This window comes from Macrobrachium rosenbergii, chromosome 49 (genome assembly GCF_040412425.1).
Source record: "Macrobrachium rosenbergii isolate ZJJX-2024 chromosome 49, ASM4041242v1, whole genome shotgun sequence".
Lineage (NCBI taxonomy): Eukaryota > Metazoa > Arthropoda > Malacostraca > Decapoda > Palaemonidae > Macrobrachium > Macrobrachium rosenbergii.
In genome coordinates this window covers 27,835,715-27,857,173 of record NC_089789.1, presented here as the reverse complement: position 1 = coordinate 27,857,173, position 21,459 = coordinate 27,835,715, and the positions used below count along the sequence as shown (strand labels likewise).

Sequence of the window (21,459 nt, the reverse complement as noted above, 5' to 3'; positions counted from 1 at the left end):
CTTTCTTTCAGCTTGAGAGATTTACACGAGAGACAAAGACTAAAGACTCCTTGCTGTCTGTATAGGTGACACTAAAAGACCTTTGTTTAACTGCACGTTGACTGTTTGATTGTTTATGACTTCTTGGGTCTTTGATGAAATTGACTTCTCTGCAAGTAAATCTTAATATTGAATCCATAACTTTGTGGTACTGCATCGCTCTGAAAACTATTCAACGCAATCATGTATACGGATTAGCTTCAACTCGAGTTTGTTTGGATACATTATCTAACGTAAACTATAGCTTCCGTTGTTCATAGTTTCAGTTTAACTAATAGGTCAATAGTTTAATCTTAACCAGTAAAGTAATATCTTTAATGTCGATAATACAACGGACAAGATAAAATGATTACAATATAAACCCACTCTAACTAAAGCTGAATGGATCTTCTTCAGTAATGTCAGTTACTAACTTCTAAGGAACCTAATACCGCCCTGGCTAACGACTTCTTGTATGAAAGCACTCTGATCAGACGTTTTGCAAGTTGTTTAACTGAATAGTAAGATAAAATTTGGATATAAAGTGAAAACTTCAGTTCACCAAAGTGAACCCTGAGTCCCTGATAGTATAATGTTTAACTTTGTTGTAATGATTTCACTACGTGCTTTTTTTCAGAGGTACATTCTTTTCCTTATGGAAAAGGCTGGTCAAGAACAAATATGTTTGTAGCTTTTATCTCACAGTAGTTTTTAAAATGAGGTGAGAATGGATCCAGGCATTACTTAATGCTCTCTTCATACTGTATAGCTGCATCTATTTGATGGTTCGTGTGTGTAACTGGTTATTTGACTTTTTAATGAACATTCTCATTTTCACCAATAAAAATTGCCATTAAGATTATTCACCCCACGAAATGTAATTTTATACCTACTGGCAACATTATTTGAAAAAAAACCTAGTTTTTCTTTTTTAATGCCTGACACTACGGTTAATTTATTAGTTGTTTTATTTATATGGGAAAACAGCCTTATTTCAGATGTGAGTGAGGTATTTAATAGTAAGAGAGTGGTGGCGACTGAATATTTTTTGTAACGCAAAACCTTTTCTCTGAATAGCATCCAGGGAACACAACTTTCTTTATCCACACACACACACACACACACACACACACACACACACACACACATATATATATATATATATATATATATATATATATATGTGTGTGTGTGTGTGTATGTATGTATGTATGTATATATGTATATATACTCTTATATATATATATATGTATGTATATATATATATATATATATATCACTGGCAAAAAAGTGGTGAAATCACAAAAGAGGTAGTAAAGCCCAGCCACAAGAGACAGATATGGAAGTCAGGGGGCACAAAGGAAGGCGTAGGGCTTAGGCCCTTTACTCCGCTACCTGATAAATTACGATGAAAGCGAAAAGTAGAAGTAGGAGTCTTTTATTAATCAGTATAGAAAGCGAGTGCCATTGTAATACAACACTAACCATACCTGAGGAGATAGCCACTGGCACTTCTTCAAGCAATACAATTTGAAGACATGTCAACCGCCACAGTCGTTGGCGGTTAGTTAAGTCCAGCCACTCTAAGTACACAAAAAACCCGACTTTGGCCCTTTATAACTCTGGAAATATTCAATCGACCGGGATGAAACTCAGTTTCCCACTACGGTTTCTAATCGTGCCAAATTTCATCGAAATCCGTTCAGCCGTTATGGAGATAGCGATATCGATTTTGGGCGTTTAGGGAATGTGGTAAGGGGTGGGCGGGTGGGTGAGGGACCCAACATATCTGTGGAACAATAAAGGTAAAAGATACCGCCGTGATACTGACAGTAGTTTTTCTGAAAGCTCGTAGTCTGGAAGGTGCCTTTCGAGGTTTGTTTTTTGAAATAACTAAATTTTAAAGTTACAGTATGCCAATCAAATTAGCCCCCAAAATCAAATTTCCTGATGCTGAGGTACGGACTGCTCACGACATTAGAAGAGACGCCGTTTTCTTAATGTGTGTGAATAGCGGGTGGTGTTAGGAGAAACTGGCTGATTTACTGTCAATTATCTTAATTAAAAATTATCACACACGTTGAATTTACCTACGCGGTTTTGGTTTTCGCGATCGTTGACCTACCCTAAATAAAGAGCCTCAATATACTCTATATATATATATATATATATATATATATATATATATATATATATATATATATATATATATATATATATATATATATATATATATATGTCTTTATATATATATATATATATATATATATATATATATATATATATATATATATATATATATATATATACATATATATATATATATATATATATGATATTATATATATATATATATATAATTATATATATATATTGCAAACAAACATGCCTCTACCTTATAAGTAAAACACTCCCCTCGCATCGGGGCTGAACACAGAGCTACAAACTGACTCTCAAAAAGTCACAAACGCAAGTGGGATACAAGTACTTGATAGTACCTTGGGATTTACCTTGCTGGCTGCACACCTTTGTATAACAGATGTTTTTAACGAAATCCCCACATAACAGTGGCTCAGCTGTTAGCAGCTAAGCATTTTATGACCTATGAGACTTGTTGGTAGCCACTTTGTTTTAGTGTGCATATATATATATATATATATATATATATATATATATATATATATATATGTGTGTGTGTGTGTGTGTGTGTGTGTATGTTATATGTATATATAAATATATATATTATATATAAATGTATATATATAACGCAGAATGAAACCTGTGTACGAAAACAAAAGGAAAACGAAAAAAATCAGCAGAAATAACATTCTCAACAAATTTCCGAAACGGGGATTTTCAATGCTTACTCAAAGGAGGCAGTTAACCCCTAGACTGAGATAACACAGCAGCCACAAATAGCAGCCTGGATATTTCAGTAATAAAAAAAAAACTATATAAATATCCTGCATAAAAACTCGGGTATCAGTTTCACAGTAGTAACGCAAGGGCTTAAGTACGTTTAATTATTATAGTAATATTCATTTGTACTTGGTTTCGAATCATATACCAGTGTAGCAAGTTTTATGTAATGTATCTAATTATACGGTACACACGCACATATATGTTTGTGTGTGTGTTTACGTACATACATATACAGTACATAGAATATTTCATCATATATTGTTATGGCAAAATTATCCACGCAACTTGAGTTATTTCATCAAAGTGCTACAAATTATTTCGTGAGCCCTAAAAGAAATTACGAGTTACCTTCAGGAAAATCTATTCATGAAAGACAAGTAAAAGAAGGAAGTAGGAAATTAAAATAATACTTGCAAAAGTAGCGATTTCGAGGATATCCATGGATCGCATATAGGTCATGTTCCAAAAAGCAAGACACCACCAAGACTTTAGAGTCCTTGGCGAATGACAACATCGTTCGAGTTCGTACGATGCGAACAATTGAAACTTCGGACCTCCGAGTCCGACTGTACCATTGTTTCGTGTGGTAGACGTTTTAACAGGAGTGTGCTAAATAATCCGTGTTTCCTTACAAGTGGCGTATTCAGTTCCTTCTTAATTTATCGTGGTGTTATTGGTCCCCTAAGTTACGAAAAAATAAAGCGACTAGACTATGGTTGACGTTCAAGGTTTCCATCGATTGTTTTCACTTAGTTGGTGAAGCTACGACAAACTCGCGGCTTCTGTAAGGTAACACTGGATTTGTATCTTATTATTGTTAATGTTAAGTATTTGTTTTGAGGATTTTCGAATCTCGATGTGTTTAGTCTCGTACAAATCTTTGGCAGTCTTTATAACTATTTCTGAGGATATTACCCATTATCTGACGTGAGTAAACGCCCAAAATTTAAAAGATTGAGTTTTGCTCAGTTCTAAGGCTTCTCTTTTCCAGGATGTTTCTGGTACGACTTTGACTGAGTTCCTGTTCTAATGGTAAAGCTTCACGCATGATAAAAGTTTTGTCTTACAAAAGGTATGTAGGAGGCATTTTTTTTCCGCAAAGTATAGTTGAAGTAATTTTTTTAATGAATTTTTTCGTAATGATTAATTCTTTCGTAATTGTCATATATTTAAGGTTTTGTAATTTTTTTGTCATTGGTTTTAAAGTTAAATTTTAAAAACTCAATTCTTTTAGAACTTGTCATAAATTTTTAATTTGTCATTTTAATTTGATAATTTACTTATCAAAGAAATTTAATGTGTAATGAACTTAACTGTAATAAAGTTGCTTCTTAAATTTTTGCAACAAATTTACATTTTAAATTTGTATACTGTTCTTGACCTTCACCTTATCCTCCACCCCTTTAGGGGCGGCACCCCTTTGGGGATGGAGGAGCCCCCATGTTTTGCATAGTAGGTCGTATGACCTACTATGCAGGTTCTTGGGTGGTTAACGGGTGGCTAATGGGTCTACTAATCAAATTTTCTTTCAGGTTTTAAGTTGACTTAATTTTAGTTTTCTAAGTTGAGATAGGTGTTTAGTGTTTTAAATGTGCTTGGGTGGTGTTAAATGTGCTTGGTTACTTCCCACAATCTTAGTTTTTAAGTTCAGGTATGTTTTAAGTCTTTAAATGTGCTTGGTTACCTCACTTAATTTTAGTCTTCTTGTAAGTCCAGATAGGTGTTCAGATACGTGCCAAGTCTTTAAAAGTGCTTGGTTACCTCCTACTCAGTTAAGTATGCAGAAGCTCCCTAGGTTTGAGGAAATTAAGTCTGCCATCTAACGGCAATATTCGGCACTAAAACAAATTGAAATTTATATAGGTCTGGCGTCTTTTTGTTTTACTTCAGAATTTTAGCTTCCTAAGAACAGGTTTTGTTAGGTTAAGTCAAATCAAATAAGTTTTGGCCAATATTCTTAATGGTTTTGCCCGAATTTAAATTTTTAAGAGTAAAAAGTTGGCAGACATGATAGAATTTTAAGAAGATTGGAACTTTATTTCCTTTCTCGCAACCGAAAGTTTCTGACATACGGGTTATAGGAAGCTCCCTAAATATACGGGTCATTTATGATAGGGCTTGCTTACTCGATAGCTAATTCCTTTAAAGTTAATCAGACAAATTGTCCAGAGTGATGTTTGGGTTTCTGCTGTTAGATGGAATTAGTTTCATAAAGGTCGTTGGTAACTCATAGCTAGGAACTTTCAGCTCTTAACATTTACAGCACGAAAGCAGTTTTTTTTTGTAGTTGAAAATATGGAAGTCAGTCCTAGGACACTGATAGCAGGACAACTCCTTCCCGGAAAACTCGTATCAGAAAACTTATACCTGGACGGTTGATATCTAGGACAGCTGATATATAAAGCAACTCATAACAGGTGTAAATATTTTCGCTTAACAAATTAACCCACAATTTTATAGGCGTAAGTGATCATTTAACTTTATTTGACTAGCTTCATTTAAATTTCCATAGTTCATTTTACTGTTCGTCCAGCAAACAACTCAGTCATAGCTTTTCAACGAAGTTTTTATATTGTACTTGTCAAGTCAGTTGGAGCTAACAAGGTTGTGGATGTTAACTACTTGCATACTTTTCAGACAGAATGCAGATAAATCAAGGAAAGTATGGCTGTAAGTGAAGATGAGCAGAGTGCGCTTTCAGACGATGGCTACGGAGGACCCATTAGAAATGTATCTCCATATGGGGAACACTTTCACAGCGCAGTAAATGAAATAAAGCATTGTCCTCGGTTCTATGAAAGCCGAAGTCTTATAAGAGATCGCCGGAATTGTGATTGCAACAAAATGTTCTTCTCGACAAGATGAGTCGTTGGCTGGACTGCCAGCAACAAGTTTGTCACGAAGTATTCGTCGGTGGCGACAGCGGAATAGTAGTGCTTTCCTTTATTCCATCAGAAAAAAGTTGATTTGGAACGGGGAGTGCAAGTAACTTCAAAACAGATTTACAAAAAAATGCAACGAGACTGATAACTTTACTTTAAGTATGATCCTTGCCAGTAAAGCCTTTTCTTAAAAAGCTATGGCATTAAAAAGCTATGGCATATAATGTGCAGTTTTATTTTAGCTTATAATTTTTTTAGTTTTCATTGTCCCACAAAAAATAAACATTTCTTTTGTTTCTTGGTTTTTCTTTACTAAATTCCTTAACACTTTATACCTCTTATCACTTTATACCTGTTATGAGTTGTCCTAAATATCAACTATATCAACTAGTCCTATTATTAGGGTGGCCAGACTTCCTGCTTTAGGAAGGACAGTCCTGTTTTTGAGCATTCTGTCCTGCGTCCTGCTCCACCTTAAGGACCCTAATTTGTCTTGCTTTTTGGGTCTGTTTAAAAAAATATAAATACTATACATACTAAAAAATATAAAACATACATATACCAAAACAATGGGAACTGATGGTCAAGATAACCATTTCTTTTTTATTAGGCCAGTAATTTCATATAGTGGCTGTTGGCACAGTTAGAAACACTAGGCATGAGCTGCAGTGTACTTGTATAAAGGCCAGTTTAGACTATGACGTTTGATACTTGAGTCAAGTTATATGTATAAATTACATAACATTTTAGTTTTCAACTCCTCAATCATGTTTAATCTAGGTTAAAAATTTTTGGCAAAAAAAAATTAAGTCCCCCTTTTTGGGAATTTGGAAATTGCCACCCTAGTCCTATATATCAACTAGTTGTCCTATATATAAACTGCCCAGGTATGAGTTGTCAGATCAGAGTTTTCCGGGAATGAGTTCTCATAGTATCAATTTCCCTGGCGCGATGGAATTGGCAATGGATTTTTTTTTTTCATGGAATTGGAATATCTACTCACTTTGGGCGTAGGCAAGTGAGTTTCAGGTGTGTTGGTTATTCTGATACAATTAGGTTACTCAGCATAACAGTATCTGATAACGGTTAACATTGAGCTTGTTAATCTGAATACAGGCGATGAGTTTTGATCTGTGAACGTAGAGGCGATGAGTTTTGATCTGTGAACGTAGAGGCGATGAGTTTTGATCTGTGAACGTAGAGGCGATGAGTTTTGATCTGTGAACGTAGAGGCGATGAGTTTTGATCTGTGAACGTAGAGGCGATGAGTTTTGATCTGTGAACGTAGAGGCGATGAGTTTTGATCTCCATGAACGTAGAGGCGATGAGTTTTGCTCTGTGAACGTAGAGGCGATGAGTTTTGCTCTGTGAACGTAGAGGCGATGAGTTTTGCTCTGTGAACGTAGAGGCGATGAGTTTTGATCTGTGAACGTAGAGGCGATGAGTTTTGATCTGAACGGCGTAGAGGCGATGAGTTTTGATCTGTGAACGTAGAGGCGATGAGTTTTGCTCTGTGAACGTAGAGGCGATGAGTTTTGATCTGTGAACGTAGAGGCGATGAGTTTTGCTCTATGAACATGAACGTAGGCTATGAACATAGGCAATGAGTTTTATCTGAACATATGTTCAGGCAATGAGTTTTACTCTATGAACATGGGCCATGAGTTTCTCTGAAGACAGCCAATGAGTTTTATGCTATGAACGCTGAGTTTGTCACTCAACACAGCCAATAAGCTGGATACTCGTGCACAAGCAGTGAGTTTGGAAGTTACTCTTAAATACTGACAATAAGTTTGCAGTGTTACTCTTGAACACTGGCAGTGAGTTTGAAATGTTGCTCATGAAAACTGTCAGTAATTTTGTGATGTTACCCACGAATACTGGCTATAGTTTTGTGATGCCAGCCATGAGCGTGGGCAATGAATTTATTTAACATGAACCCTTCCAAATGCTAGTTTGGCTATCCGTGAACACGGACAATGAGTAAAGGGTACTATCGGCACAATGATTATAATGCTGTTCATGATCACAGAGCACAGAGACATTCATACTATCCTTGAATAAGGGCAGTGCTTTGTGGGTTGGTCTTAACATAAGCGGGAACTGTGATGCTTCCTTGAACAGTTCGTTGTGGAACTGTTCATGAACACAGGCAGTGAGTCTGGGATGCTATCCATACTCGAGGCATGAGTTTCAGAAGGTATCCATCAACAAGGCTTTGAGTATGTGAAACACACATCAACATAAGGTTGTGAAGATGAGTTGGATGCAATTGTTGGTACCCATTAATTTAGTGAAAGCGATGCTGTAATGAACGTCAGTGTTCGGCAAGCTATCCATGGTAGTCAGGTGTTTGATCGCATTTGCTATATAGCACCTGAAATGTTTAAAAGGTCACCAGGCAGTTAGTGCATGTACCAATATACATTTTTAAATACAGTATACTAAAATAGGAGCAGTTGAGTCGTTTTGATAATGTGTGGCAAAATCTATGATGTATTCATTTCCTCCCTAACAAGAGCTTACATCAAACAACTTCATTGTTTTATGTTAAAGTTCAGCGGTTTCTTTAACTTTTACCTGAATTCTTGAAAGATCAAAGGTATTTTTTTAAGAATACAACTTTGATCATAGTGTGTGAGTTATCTTAATTTTGATTTTGGCGATTTTCAGAATAGTATTAATATACAAATTTTGAGTGGTTTCTACGTATAGTGAAATTTTTTAACTTTAAATGGCGTCAGAAGCAGAGTAGCATCGTAAAGTATAAATGTTTGTTATACAGCCTTAATGTATAATTATGGTATAAAATGTACGAGATAATCTTACTCCAGATGGTTACGAGTTTTCAGTGGGTAATAACTTTTTTTGGGGCATTGACTGGAGAAACGTAACTCATGGTTTTTACAAGCTAATTATCCTTCAAGTAAAAGATATCGTACCTATTTCAAGAAATATTAGGGTTAACGTTCTCTTTACGGAGTTGAGCCCAGTAATTGCAGTAAGAACACTTCCGGCTGCTGTTGTTTCTCTGTTCCAGGTCACAACTTACTGGAGGAACCATTATTCAAGAAAATGTGCAGACAAGGGGCGGATTTGCGAACCTTTCAGTGTTAGGCTGATATTTCTAGGGATCCAAGATGTCGACAAGATAGAAGTAGGCTTCTATTCATTTAATTTCTAGATTTTCCATGCTGCGCTTTTCGTTAAAATCCTGATAGGTTTGTAAGTTAGGTTCCTCGGATATTCTTCATTTGTAAACCTACCATTTGCATATTTCATTATAATTGTTTTTTTTAATTTATAAATAATGGGTCTTTAGTTTTCAGTTCTTGACTACTTCCTCGTTGTTTTTATAGGGGAAACAAAGTATGTGGAATCTGGTTTTCATCCATATAATTACAGATGTTGGGGGTAAAAACTACTTGATTTAGAAATATACCAGACTGTTTAACAGTATTCACGTGTGAGGAAGTAGACAGTATTCACGTGTGAGTGAATACACGTGTGAAAGACCTATATAAAATTTTAAACGTAAGCAAATTAATGTAAGCCACCCTCATGGAATTGTTAAAAATTTCATTTGTTCAACACTTATAGTGGGAATGTGGTTTGGGTATTGGTTATGACGACTCAAATGCCCTTAGCTAATTTGTGGGACAACGAGCTGAAATCTGACTCCATACTAATGAATAAAAGTACAGTATCAAGAGCGCCGTCAAGTGTGTTGGGAGCAAAAAATTGTGCAAATTACGTAATTTTACTACTTCAGAACAATGTGTAATTAGAAGGTAAAACTAAATATCAAATTATTTGTTTCATGGCGCTAGTGTACAAAGAAATTATTCCCATTCATTGGTAGGAAAATTTGATAATGTGATGTTCTGCTACACTTCCATGGACAAAGGTTTTGAGATACGTGGCTAAATATAGTATATTTAACGCAGGTGAAAAGAGTTTTAACAGACAAGTTATACATAAAAAAAAATCTGTAATATTGAAGTTAAGGTACACGATTAAATATAAGATTTAACGCAGGTGAAAAAAATTTAAGTTATAGATAAAAAAAAAATACTGAAATACTGAAGTCACATTCTTGTTACAGTATTGCACGAAGTTTTTAATGGCGGGGGGGTGGGGAGAGGAGATCGTTTGCCAAACAAATCTGGTTGACCACATAAAGCTTTAAACTTTCTTTTACCAAAAACATTTAATAATTTGTTTTAACGATTTCCGTTTAATAGATCACTTCGATTCTGAATAACCTCAAAGGTTCCAGCGCTTTGGTGTTTGCCTAAATTTCATATTGCATTCAATCTAATACGTCACTAGCACTAGAACGATCTCCAATTGTGCATACCTAGAACCAGAGTCAATGTAGATAGGGTCTGTTCACGCGGCGGAGCTTAAACCTAGCCCCGCCCCTTCGTGAAACGTCATCGTAGTTATATCTGGCCAGACTGCCGCCTGACTCCATCACTTTGTAGCAAAATAAAGCGAAATTAAATGACATTCTTTGAGATACAACACAACAGTTTAGTCCCACCTAAGTTTTAAACATTGTCTTTCGTTTACTTTACGTAACATTTGAGCTCAATTTGACCTTTTTCGGAATATTTTGTATAACAAAACATTATGTTAGATTCTTTTAACATTTTAGTAATGAATATAGTATTATTTTAATCGATATATACCGAAAAAAGCGAAATTACACGGTGTCTTTTGAGCCTAACTACGACAGATTCAAATTCGTAGTTGAGCGTAATGTCTCTAGAATATTTTCCATAAATATGACCTTATTTTGCGATGTCATACTTACAATTTAGTATATATATATATATATATATATATATATATATATATATATATATATATATATATATATATATATATATATATATATCTATCTTAACATCAAGGGCTGGATAAAAGAGGGACTTAAATTTCTATAGTGTTATGAACTGGACAAGAGATGAGACACTCATCAGATAGCTAAGTTAAGTATACCTTAGTTTAACCAGACCACTGAGCAGATTAACAGCTCTCCTAGGGCTGGCCTGAAGGATTAGACTTATTTTACGTGGCTAAGAACCAATTGGTTACCTAGCCTACGGGACCTACAGCTTATTGTGGAATCCGAACCACATTATACCAAGAAATTAGTTTCTATCACCAGAAATAAATTCCTCTAATTCTTCATTGGCCAGCCAGAGAATCGAACACAGGCCCAGCAAAGTGCTAGCCGAGAACAATATCTACCCGGCCAACGAGGAACTTACTCATCAGATAGCAACAGATAGGAAAACTGCAGGATGAAAGCCATAGGAAGGGCCAAGGAACCATAGAAAAATTTGGTTCAAGACCTTGGTTTAATGGGAGTTCCAAAAGAAAGTGGGCACAACAAAGGATGGTAGAGAGAGGGTTTAAATCATAAAAACTATTCAGGTTATGACGATGACAATGGTACCCAAAGAACATACATTCAACAGTTATTTAGATTATATAAGGTTCCTGTGTTCAAGTTACTTAGGCTAAGAAAAAGAGAAAGAACATATATCAAAGGCAAATTTCCCACCTAATTAGCCTATGCTAGTTTCCCCTAAACCTGAGCACACAACGAAAAGTGGATTACATCACAAAAGATGTGGAAATGCTTGAGGAATTATGCTAAGAATAGCTCCATATGTGCTGCAGAAAAGGGTGAGGAAAATTCTTGAAATCAATCAATAAGTAGTCTGGCTTTCTATCTTAGCAATCAGCGCTGGAAGCAGTCTTCATAATAAGACAACTACTGCAATAGTGCCCTGCAAAGAGGAGGAGATCTTGAAAGAGTATCTGACACAGTATTGAGACAAAAAACTAGATGGACATTAAAAAAGGAGGTACCAGAACACCTCATTAAGCTACCAAGTTATTCTACTATAGCACATGATTAGTGAATACAGAGAATTTGAGCTAAATATGAGGCTCATTCAAGGATAGAGGCCTGGAGTCTCTGCTATTTATCACAGCAAAGGACTGCAGGAAAGGAGGCCATCTGGGATAGCCACTGGTTTCCTTAAGGAGACAGGCCACCATCCAAAAGGTGGGCAGAAATCCAGTTTCGATGACAGAGGCACAGTTGCCTATGTCTCGAACTGGTATAACCAACCTTAAGTGGACCTGATAGCTACTGATTTCCTTAAGGAGACAGGCCACCATCCAAAAGGTGACCAGAAATCCAGTTTCAATGACAGAGGCAAAGTTGCCAATGTCTCGAAATGGTGTACCCACCCTTAAGTGGGCCAGATAGCTACTGATTTCCTCAAGGAGACAGGCCACCATACAAAAGGTGACCAGAAATCCAGTTTTGATGACAGAGGCAAAGTTACCTGTGTCTAGAACTGGCATACCCAACCTTAAGTGGACCTGATAGCTACTGATTTCCTTAAGGAGACAGGCCACCATCCAAAAGGTGACCAGAAATCCAGTTTCGATGACAGAGGCACAGTTGCCTGTCTCAAAATGGTATAAGCAACCTTAAGTGGGCCTGATAGCCACTGATTTCCTTAAGGAGTTAGGCCACCATCCAAAAGGTGGGAAGAAATCCAGTTTTGATGACAGAGGCAAAGTTGCCTGTGTCTCGAACTGGTATACCCAACCATAAGTGGACTTGATAGCTACTGATTTCCTTAAGGAGACAGGCCACCATACAAAGGTGGGCAGAAATCCAGTTTCGATGACAGAGGCAAAGGATTGCCTATGTCTCGAAATATACCCAACAACTTAAGTGGACCTGACAGTCACTGATTTCCTTAAGGAGACAGGCCACCAAATAAAAGGTGGGCAGAAATCCAAGTTCGATGACAGAGGCACAGTTGCCTACGTCTCGAACTGGTATATCCAACCTTAAGTGGACCTGACAGCTACTGGTTTCCTTAAGGAGAGAGGCCACCATCCAAAAGGTGACCAGAAATCCAGTTTCGATAACAGCAGCAAAGTTTCCTATCTCTGGAAATGGTACACCCAACCCTAAGTGGGCCTGACAGTCACTGATTTCCGTAAGGAGACAGGCCACCATCCAAAAGGTGGGAAGAAATCCAGTTTCGATGACAGAGGCACAGTTGCCTATGTCTCAAACTGGTATACCCAACCTTAAGTGGGTCTGACAGCTACTGATTTCCTTACAGAGACAGGCCACCATCCAAAAGGTGGGCAGAAATCCAGTTACCATGACAGAGGCAAAGTTGCCTATGTCTCAAACTGGTATACCCAACCTTAAGTGGACCTGACAGCCACTGATTTCCTTAAGGAAACAGGCCACCATCCAAAAGGTGGGCAGAAATCCAGTTTCGATGACGAAGGCAAAGTTGCCTGTGTCTCAAACTGGTATACCCAACCTTAATTGGACCTGAGAGCCACTGATTTATTTAAGGAGACAGGCCACCATACAAAAGGTGGGCAGAAATCCAGTTTCGATGACAGAGGCAAAGTTGCCTATGTCTCGAAATGGCATATAAAAGTGGACCTGACAGTCACTGATTTCCTTAAGGAGACAGGCCACCATACAAAAGGTGGACAGTTTCGGTGACAGAGTACACTCGAAATTTACCTAAAAGTGGGCCTGATAGCTACTAATTTCATGGAGATAGGCCACCATCCAAAAGGTGGGCAGAAATCCAGTTTCAATGACAGAGGCACAGTTGCCTATGTCTCGAACTGGTGTACCCAACCTTAAGTGGACCTGACAGTCACTTATTTCCTTAAGGAGACCAGCCACCATCCAAAAGGTGGGCAGAAATCCAGTTTCAATGACAGAGGCAACAGTTACTGTGTCTCGAACTGTACCCAACCTTAAGTGGACCTGACAGTCACTGATTTCCTTAAGGAGATAGGCCACCATCCAAAAGGTGGGCAGAAATCCAGTTTCAATGACAGAGGCAAAGTTGCCTATGTCTCGAAATGGTATACCCAACCTTAAGTGGGCCAGATAGCTACTGATTTCCTTAGGGAGACAGGCCACCATCCAGAAGGTGGGCAGAAATCCAGTTTCAATGACAAAGGCAAAGTTGCCTATGTCTCAAACTGGTATACTCAACCTTAAGTGGACCTGGCAGCCACTGATTTCCTTAAGGAGACAGGCCACCATCCAAAAGATGGGCAGAAATCCATTTTCAATGACAGATGCAAAGTTGCCTATGTCTCGAAATGGTATACCCAACCTTAAGTGGACCTGACAGCCACTGATTTCCTTAAGGAGACAGGCATCATCCAACAGGTGGGCAGAAATCCAGTTTCGATGACAGAGGCAAAGTTGTTTTTCTCAAACTGGTATACCCAATCTTAAGTGGACTTGACAGCTGCTGATTTCTTTAAGGAGACGAGCTCGACTGATGACATCCAGACAACTCCAAGAGACAAATGAATGGGTCGCAGACTGGCCTGATGACTACGTTGTCGAACGCACACCAAAGGCAGTTAGGGAGGAACCCCAGACACACCTTCAGAGGAACCTCAGAGGGTGTGGGGGAACACCTTCAAAGGAACCTTGGAAGTTGTGGGGGGAAACTCCTTCAGAGGAACCTGTGAAGGCGTGGGGGGACGCCTTCAAAGGAACCTAGGAAGGATCTTTTAGTTCTTCTCATGCCGCCAGAGGTGTGTCTTTGACCACGCAGTCGTCAAGTCAACCTGTGACTCATCCACACTGCCCTCTGGATGTCTCAAGCCCTGCGTCCTTCCTGCTTCACAGCCGGCCAGAATTCCTCCATCAGCTACTGGTGGCTGACATTGTGGTCACCTTTGCTGTCTGTCGCTCCTGGGCTGCTGCCTTGAATTGGGTTTCCTCAGCAATCCTTTCGTTCGTCTCCCTGAATTAAATCCTCCACCATCTGCGTCAGGTCCTCCCATTGCTTCCCATAGTCGTCCTTCTCTCGTTGGGCATTACGGTACTTCCTGTACTGTTCCTCTTCTAACTTCCACAGTTGGTCAAGTAGGTCCTCAACCTGGCACTGGTCTTTTCTTCCCTCTGTTGTTTCAGCAGAACTGTGTGGCTCCACTTCTTCACTGTTGTTGTCCAGGCTTTTGTTTCTACGGTCCAGTGCAATGTGTTCCAGGTGGAAGTTCCTCTGAGCAGTCCCATGGAGGAGTGCCATTAACATGTACCTATCCTGATTTCTCAGTTCTTCCTCCTGAGTCCTTAGGTACTCCCTGACACGTTTTCGTTCTTTGATTGTATTCTCCTCCTGCATCCTACACTTGTCTTTCAATCTTTCACATTCTTTCCTAAGCTGCTCCAGTTCACAGAGGTTTATGCTTTCTGCCTTCTTCAAAGAGCAGATCTCTCCTTCTGCATGTTTTAAGGAGTGCTCCAAGTTCTGCTGTTGGTGCAAAGCGCTCTCCAAGTTGTCCTGCAGCTGTTCCTCCCATTCCCTTAGCTTCTCTTTTTCATTGTCCTCTTCTTTGAGCCTCTCCTGGTAATGCACTCTCATTTCACTCCTTTCTCTCTCCAGCTCCTTTCCACGACGGAGGGCAACATCTAGTTTGTCCTCCAGATCTTGTTTCTCGCATATTAATTTTCGTTCTGCGTTGGCGAAATTTTCTGTCTGCTGGTCCCTGCAATGGAGAGCTTCCCTTTTCTCATTTACTAAAGAGTCCTTGAGTGTGGTCACTTCCAGGAGTGCTTCTTCTAAGCCTTCCTTAAGCTTGCTATTTTCAGCTCCTAATTCTGAGACCCAGTTCTTCATGACCTGGACTTCTTCTTTTAGAACCTGGGTCTTCTCCAGTTCGTCTCCTAACTCTTTTCTGAGTAAAGTAATATCCAGGCATTTATCTTCCAAATCTTCCTTAATCAAGGCATTTTCACCTCCTAATTCTGTGACCCAGTTCTTCATACTTTCAAGTTCTGCACCAGTAATCTCAATTTTCGCTCTTTCAATGTATAAAGCTTCTGTTGCCAAGACCAATTGAGATTCTTTATGGAGTAACGCTAACTGTTGCAACTGAACTCGATCTTTTAGCATCAGGATCTCTTTCTGAAGGCTGATGTTCCTCTGGGTCTCATTTGCGAGGTTTTTCTCGAGCTCACAATTTCTGGCTTGGATTTTTGCTTCGATTTCCTTCATTCTGAGGTTCAATTCATTGGACTTCTCAAAAGCTCTCTCCAGTTCCCTGTCTTTCTCAACCATCGTTTGCTGAAAGACACTTCGCAGTTCTCTTTCTTCGTCGTCTCTCTTCCTCAACAAGAGATCTTTCTCCTCCAGTTGATTCTTCAGAGATGCAATGTTATCCATCAGTTCCTTTTGTAAGTCTTCCAAGACATCACCTCGGCCTAAAGCCAGTTCACAGTTATCTTCCAACTTTCGTTTTTCAATGTTCAAATGTTCGAGTTTTCTTTTCAGTTCTATTCCCTCAGCTGCTTTCTTTTCTAGCAGAAGATCCTTGTCCAAGATTTGGTTTTGAAGCCACACAATCTCTTCCTTTGCCTCGTTCAACAGGTGTTCCAGTTTTAGTCCTCCGTGAACTTGAATGATTTCCAGGTCTTCTGCTAACCTCTCTTTTTCTGCGTCCTGTTTCTGTTCTGGATGTTGTCTTGGCAACTTGGGCTACTTGGTGGGTGTCTTCCAGTTCTTTCTCCTCCTCCTCCTCATCCTCTTTATCCTTAATGCTGTCTAGGTCTTCAATTATCAGACTTTCTTCTTCCTCATCCTCTTCCTCGGTGGTTTCGAGCTCTTCTGTTTTCCAAAATTTCTTCTTCCTCGTTATCCTCCTCCTCCTCCTCCTCCTCCTCTTCCTCATCCTCGATGGCTTCAAGCCCTTCTGTTTCTTCTTCAAAGCTTTCCAGATTATCCTCCTCCTCCTCCTCAGAACTTTCCAGATCTTCAGTTATAAGAATTGCATCCAGTGGGGGGGTCACTTCCAGGTCGTCCTCTTCACAATCGAAAGCATCGCTTCCAATGAGTTTCCGCCTCCAGTATAAAACAGCAGCTGGCAACGCCAAGAGCCCTGCCATCAAGGCCACCCAAGGGAAGGCACCGGCAAGGGCCGACAACGACGTATCAATGCCTGCACTGTTCAGTGGTCGTGTTTCCACAACCTCTGGAGGAATCCAAGACTCGGCGATGACGACGTGATGATGATTTTCCTGAAAGTGTCCATTCATTCTTCGAGCACAAGTCATGTTGTACAATTCACAGGCGATGAGCAAGAGTACGAGCACATTCATTGCGAATACTTGTAAGGGAAACATTCTGTAATGTTAACCTTTTACTCTGGCTTTCACCAAGACTAGTTTTAGAATCTGCCACATCCTCCAGATTCGTATCCGAAGGAAGGAAGGAGCGAGCCAGCGAGCTTCTGGAAGAAGAAGAAGGATCCGTTCTGAGGAAGACTCCAGCGCCCACGGGATGCCTTCGAAGTCTTCATCATTCTTGGCTCGTCACTGGAGAATTCTTCTTCTTCCTGGTTTTCTCCGTCTTCCTCCTTGCTTTCTCTTCTTCTCCCCCGTTGGGGAGTTCTGAAGATAGGAAGTCTCCGGGTGTTCCTGGAGGCGCCGCTGCTGAAGAAGTTCCTTGAAGAATCGAAGCCTCGTCCAAGGAATCCCAAGGAATCCTCAGAAACCGTCATCCCCAACCCTCACCTCAGCTGAAATCATAAGACTAATTTTCCCTGTCTAATATTCTCCTCTGTCTATCTAATTAAGCCAGTCTCTCTATTTCTCTTTTCTTCATAATTCTCAAGTTTATTGATGTCATATTTCACCTGGTCGGTTCTGTTTTTTCTTTCATGAAAGGATTTCTAGATATTCGTCTTTTCCATTATCATTATTATTATTATTATATTATAATTATTATTATTAATAATAATAATAATAATAATAATAATAATAATAATAATAATAATAATAATAATAATAATAATGACTGCTGCACGTCTTGTACAAGCTAATGGTGAAATAATATACCGAATTATTTTACATAGAGAGAGAGAGAGAGAGAGAGAGAGAGAGAGAAAGAGAAAGTAAAAAACAAGGAATTTTTTCATTCTTTGTTTCCTGTCTCAATTCGTTGGCGCTTGTAATTCAAAAATATACTTTTATTTACTAAATGGCTCTCTCGCTCGCTCTCCCTCTTTCTCTCCCTAAATCTCTCTCTCCCTCTCTCTCGACAACCACAACAGACTGCCACGCCAATATTTATAAAGTAAATATCAGTCTCTCTCTCTCTCTCTCTCTCTCTCTCTCTCTCTCTCTCTCTCTCTCTCTCTCTCTCTCTCTTCCTTCCCTTAATCCAGAGTTCTTTTGGGTACTCTACCCACTTCCCCCCTCATATTCCACCAGGGCGGCCCTGCATGCCCCAGAACACCACTACTCAATACCCTAGAATACCACTGAATAACAAGAATACCCTAGAATACCACTGAATACACAGAATACCACTAAACACTCAGAATACTCCCAGAATACCACTGAATACCCAGTACACCCCAAGATTACTCAAAATATCCTAGAATACGACTTAATACCAGAATACCACTGAACACTCAGAATACTTCCAGAATACTAGTGAATACACAGAGCACCCCAGAATACCACTGAATACCCAGAATAACCTAGAATACCACTGAATGCTCAGAATACCAGTCAGAATACTCCCAGGATATTACTGAATACCAAGAACACCCAACAATGCCACTGAATACCCAGAACACCCTAGAATACCACTGAAAACCAGAATACACCAGAATACCACTGAACATCAGAATATTCCCAGAATACCACTGAATACCAAGAACACCCCCAGAATACCACTGGATACCAAGAACACCCTAGAATACCACTGAATACCAAGAACACCCAGAATAAGGCTGAAAACTCAGAATACTCCCAGAATACCACTAAATATCCAGAATACCCCCAAATACCATTGAATACCTAGAATACCCCAGAATACCAAGAACACCCCAAAATACCACTGAATATCAAGAATACCAAGAACACCCCAGAATACCCAGAATATCCTATAATACCACTGAATACCCAGAATACCACTGAACACCCCAGAATACCACTGAGTACCCAGAATACCACAGAATACCACTGAATACCCAGAATACCCCAGAAAACACTGAATACCCAGAATACCAAGAATACCCCTGAATATCCAGAATACCCCCAGAATACCACTGAATACCCAGAATACCCTAGAATACCACTGAATACCCAGAACACCCCAGAATACCACTGAATACCCCCGAATACCACTGAATACCCAGAACACCCCAGAATACCCCCAAATACCACTGAATACCCAGAATACCCCTGAATACCCAAGAATACCACTGAATACCCAGATTACCACTGAATACCCAGGATGACAGTTGGGGTATTCTGGGTATTCAGTGGTATCGGTGGTATTCTGGGGTGTTCTGGGTATTCAGTGGTATTCTAGGGTATTCTGGGTATTCAGTGGTATTCTGGGGTATTCTGGATATTCAGGGGTATTCTTGGTATTCTGGGTATTGTGTTTTCTGGGGTATTCTGTGGTATTCTGGGTATTCAGTGGTATTCTGTGGTATTCTGGGTACTATCCTTCCCTGATGAAATTGTGCATTCCTTTGCTAAAATTAGTATTTTCTTTAGAATCCGTCATTTAAAAAAAAAAAAACTTATAGAAAAAAGAGTGTAGCACAAAGCGGATGTTAACTAAGAATTTTTTTTTTTTAAATCTCTTGAAAGAATTTGTGTCTTTGTCATACATAAAATTGTTCAAGTGAAGACTATCCGGAGTTGTTTGATATTAGTTCGATCATTTTACTCCCGAAAGGAATATATATTATATAGATTTTCCTTATGAAGTCAAATAAATGCAAATACCTTTTTGTACTTTTCCCGAAAATATTATAATCGTTTGATGCATGTATAATTATTACTTTTATGTCTACAGTATGCGTCATATGTAAACTTGTGTTCGGATGTGTATTTATGTGATATCGAATGTTAAAGAGAAACTTGCTTCAGATGTGTTCTCTGTATCATATTCTTCATCATTTATTCCTTCGATTCGTTACATGCTATATGATATCGTTCTCATATACTCTTAATATTATTTTCTTTTTTGTGGTCAAGTCATGCAAATGCAACTGCCTTTTTTTTTACAATGTCCTATGTCCACATTTTCTATGTATTTATTGTATAAACAACAATTAGTATTCATAATAAGATTTGGAAAATATAATTAACCTATCATTACAACCTTTATCATAAATAAAAAAAGGTTTGTTTTTCAAAATGAGATATGTAAACAGCGACAGAATAAAATACATTTCTTAACAGTTATTTATAATCTTGATCATAATTTATAATCTTGATCATAATACTGCCTGAAAGAGAGAGAGAGAGAGAGAGAGAGAGAGAGGTTATAAGTGAAACCAAGTTGTCATGATATAAAAATGGACATGAGGAGAATACACCAAACCAGTGTATACTGTAGGTAAGCAAATGAATAACTCAAGAAACATAAAAAAAGCTGTAGTAGCTCTGTGTGACTAAATGAGAGAATGGTTATTAGAAAAACATCATGCATGTAAACTATTTAAAAATTTTTATCAAACACACCATGCAATGGATTAAATGTATAAAAACTAAAGGTTTCTTAGTTAATTCAATGGGTAAGCTCGGAAGTGTAACCCTTGTGACGTCACAGTATTAGCTCCGCCCCACCGCCTGAGTTGAACAGACTCTTTTACATTGACTCTGCCTAGAACGACCGAGCTGTCAAAATGACCGCACACTCCTATCGGCATTGTAAAAGTTTACATTCTCGCTTATTAAAACAACCTGATTCATTGGTCTAGAAGTAAGGAAACAGAATAAAGTTGTTGACATAATCAGTCATATAAGATTCCTCAATTATCTCCAGTTTCTATTGACAGTTATTGTCAGTACAGCGAAGGTTTATCGGTATACATATATTTATACCTTTTAGGTTACTGAAATAACGACTGAAATGAGATTCGGTGCAACATAATCTGTATTTGAGTACCATAGCGCAAAACATATTTTTTTAATATTTATCAAAGTTTAAAAAACAATTTAGTTTTTACATGAAAAACGAATGACTGAAAAGTAAATAATAAAATATACCTGCGCGATAATGCGTTGTCAGTTTAAATTTTCTTACTTTTTACTCTAAGGAATAATGTCAATTTTTCAAGTACTTTTTTTTTTTTTTTTTGCAGAGGAGTTTCCCGAACACCTTGCCTGTGCATTTACCGCATGCAGATCTCTTACACTGGTGGCAAATGCCTGAAGTCTTATTCCCATTGCAGTATCCTATTTGGCAGTGTTTACTTTTCTTAGTAATTATGGAAACTTCTGCTTCAACAACGTTTCTCGAAGTCCTGCGGCTAACTGATGAAATAAATCACGACGGGAGAATTTTTGACCTGTCACTTTCCTATAATGAACTGACGCATCGATGATTGCTAGACCGAGTTTTTTTTTTTTTTTTTATAAAATATTTGGATTGGCCATCTTCATGAAGCTGCTTTACGGCTGTACAACCAATCCATTTGATCTACGATGTCAACCCCGTACTTCCAAGAAGTACAGTAATTCACAGTTCCATTAATTTTCTTGGCATCATTTCCAATGTCTGCAGTT

General features: G+C 38.5%; 1 protein-coding gene and 1 long non-coding RNA gene across 2 annotated transcripts; one reads left to right on the top strand and one right to left on the bottom strand.

Moving 5' to 3' along the window:
• Positions 1–3,478: 3,478 nt before the first annotated feature.
• LOC136832211 (uncharacterized) lies at positions 3,479–6,118 on the top strand. The gene is made up of 3 exons (XR_010851121.1): positions 3,479–3,729; positions 3,932–4,012; positions 5,578–6,118. It is a non-coding gene; the product is annotated as an uncharacterized lncRNA (long non-coding RNA).
• An 8,526-nt stretch (positions 6,119–14,644) lies between these two features.
• LOC136832353 (hyaluronan mediated motility receptor-like) lies at positions 14,645–16,090 on the bottom strand. The gene has a single exon (XM_067093263.1). The coding sequence runs from the start codon at positions 16,088–16,090 to the stop codon at positions 14,645–14,647; it is 1,446 nt and encodes a 481-aa protein (XP_066949364.1).
• Positions 16,091–21,459: the final 5,369 nt, after the last annotated feature.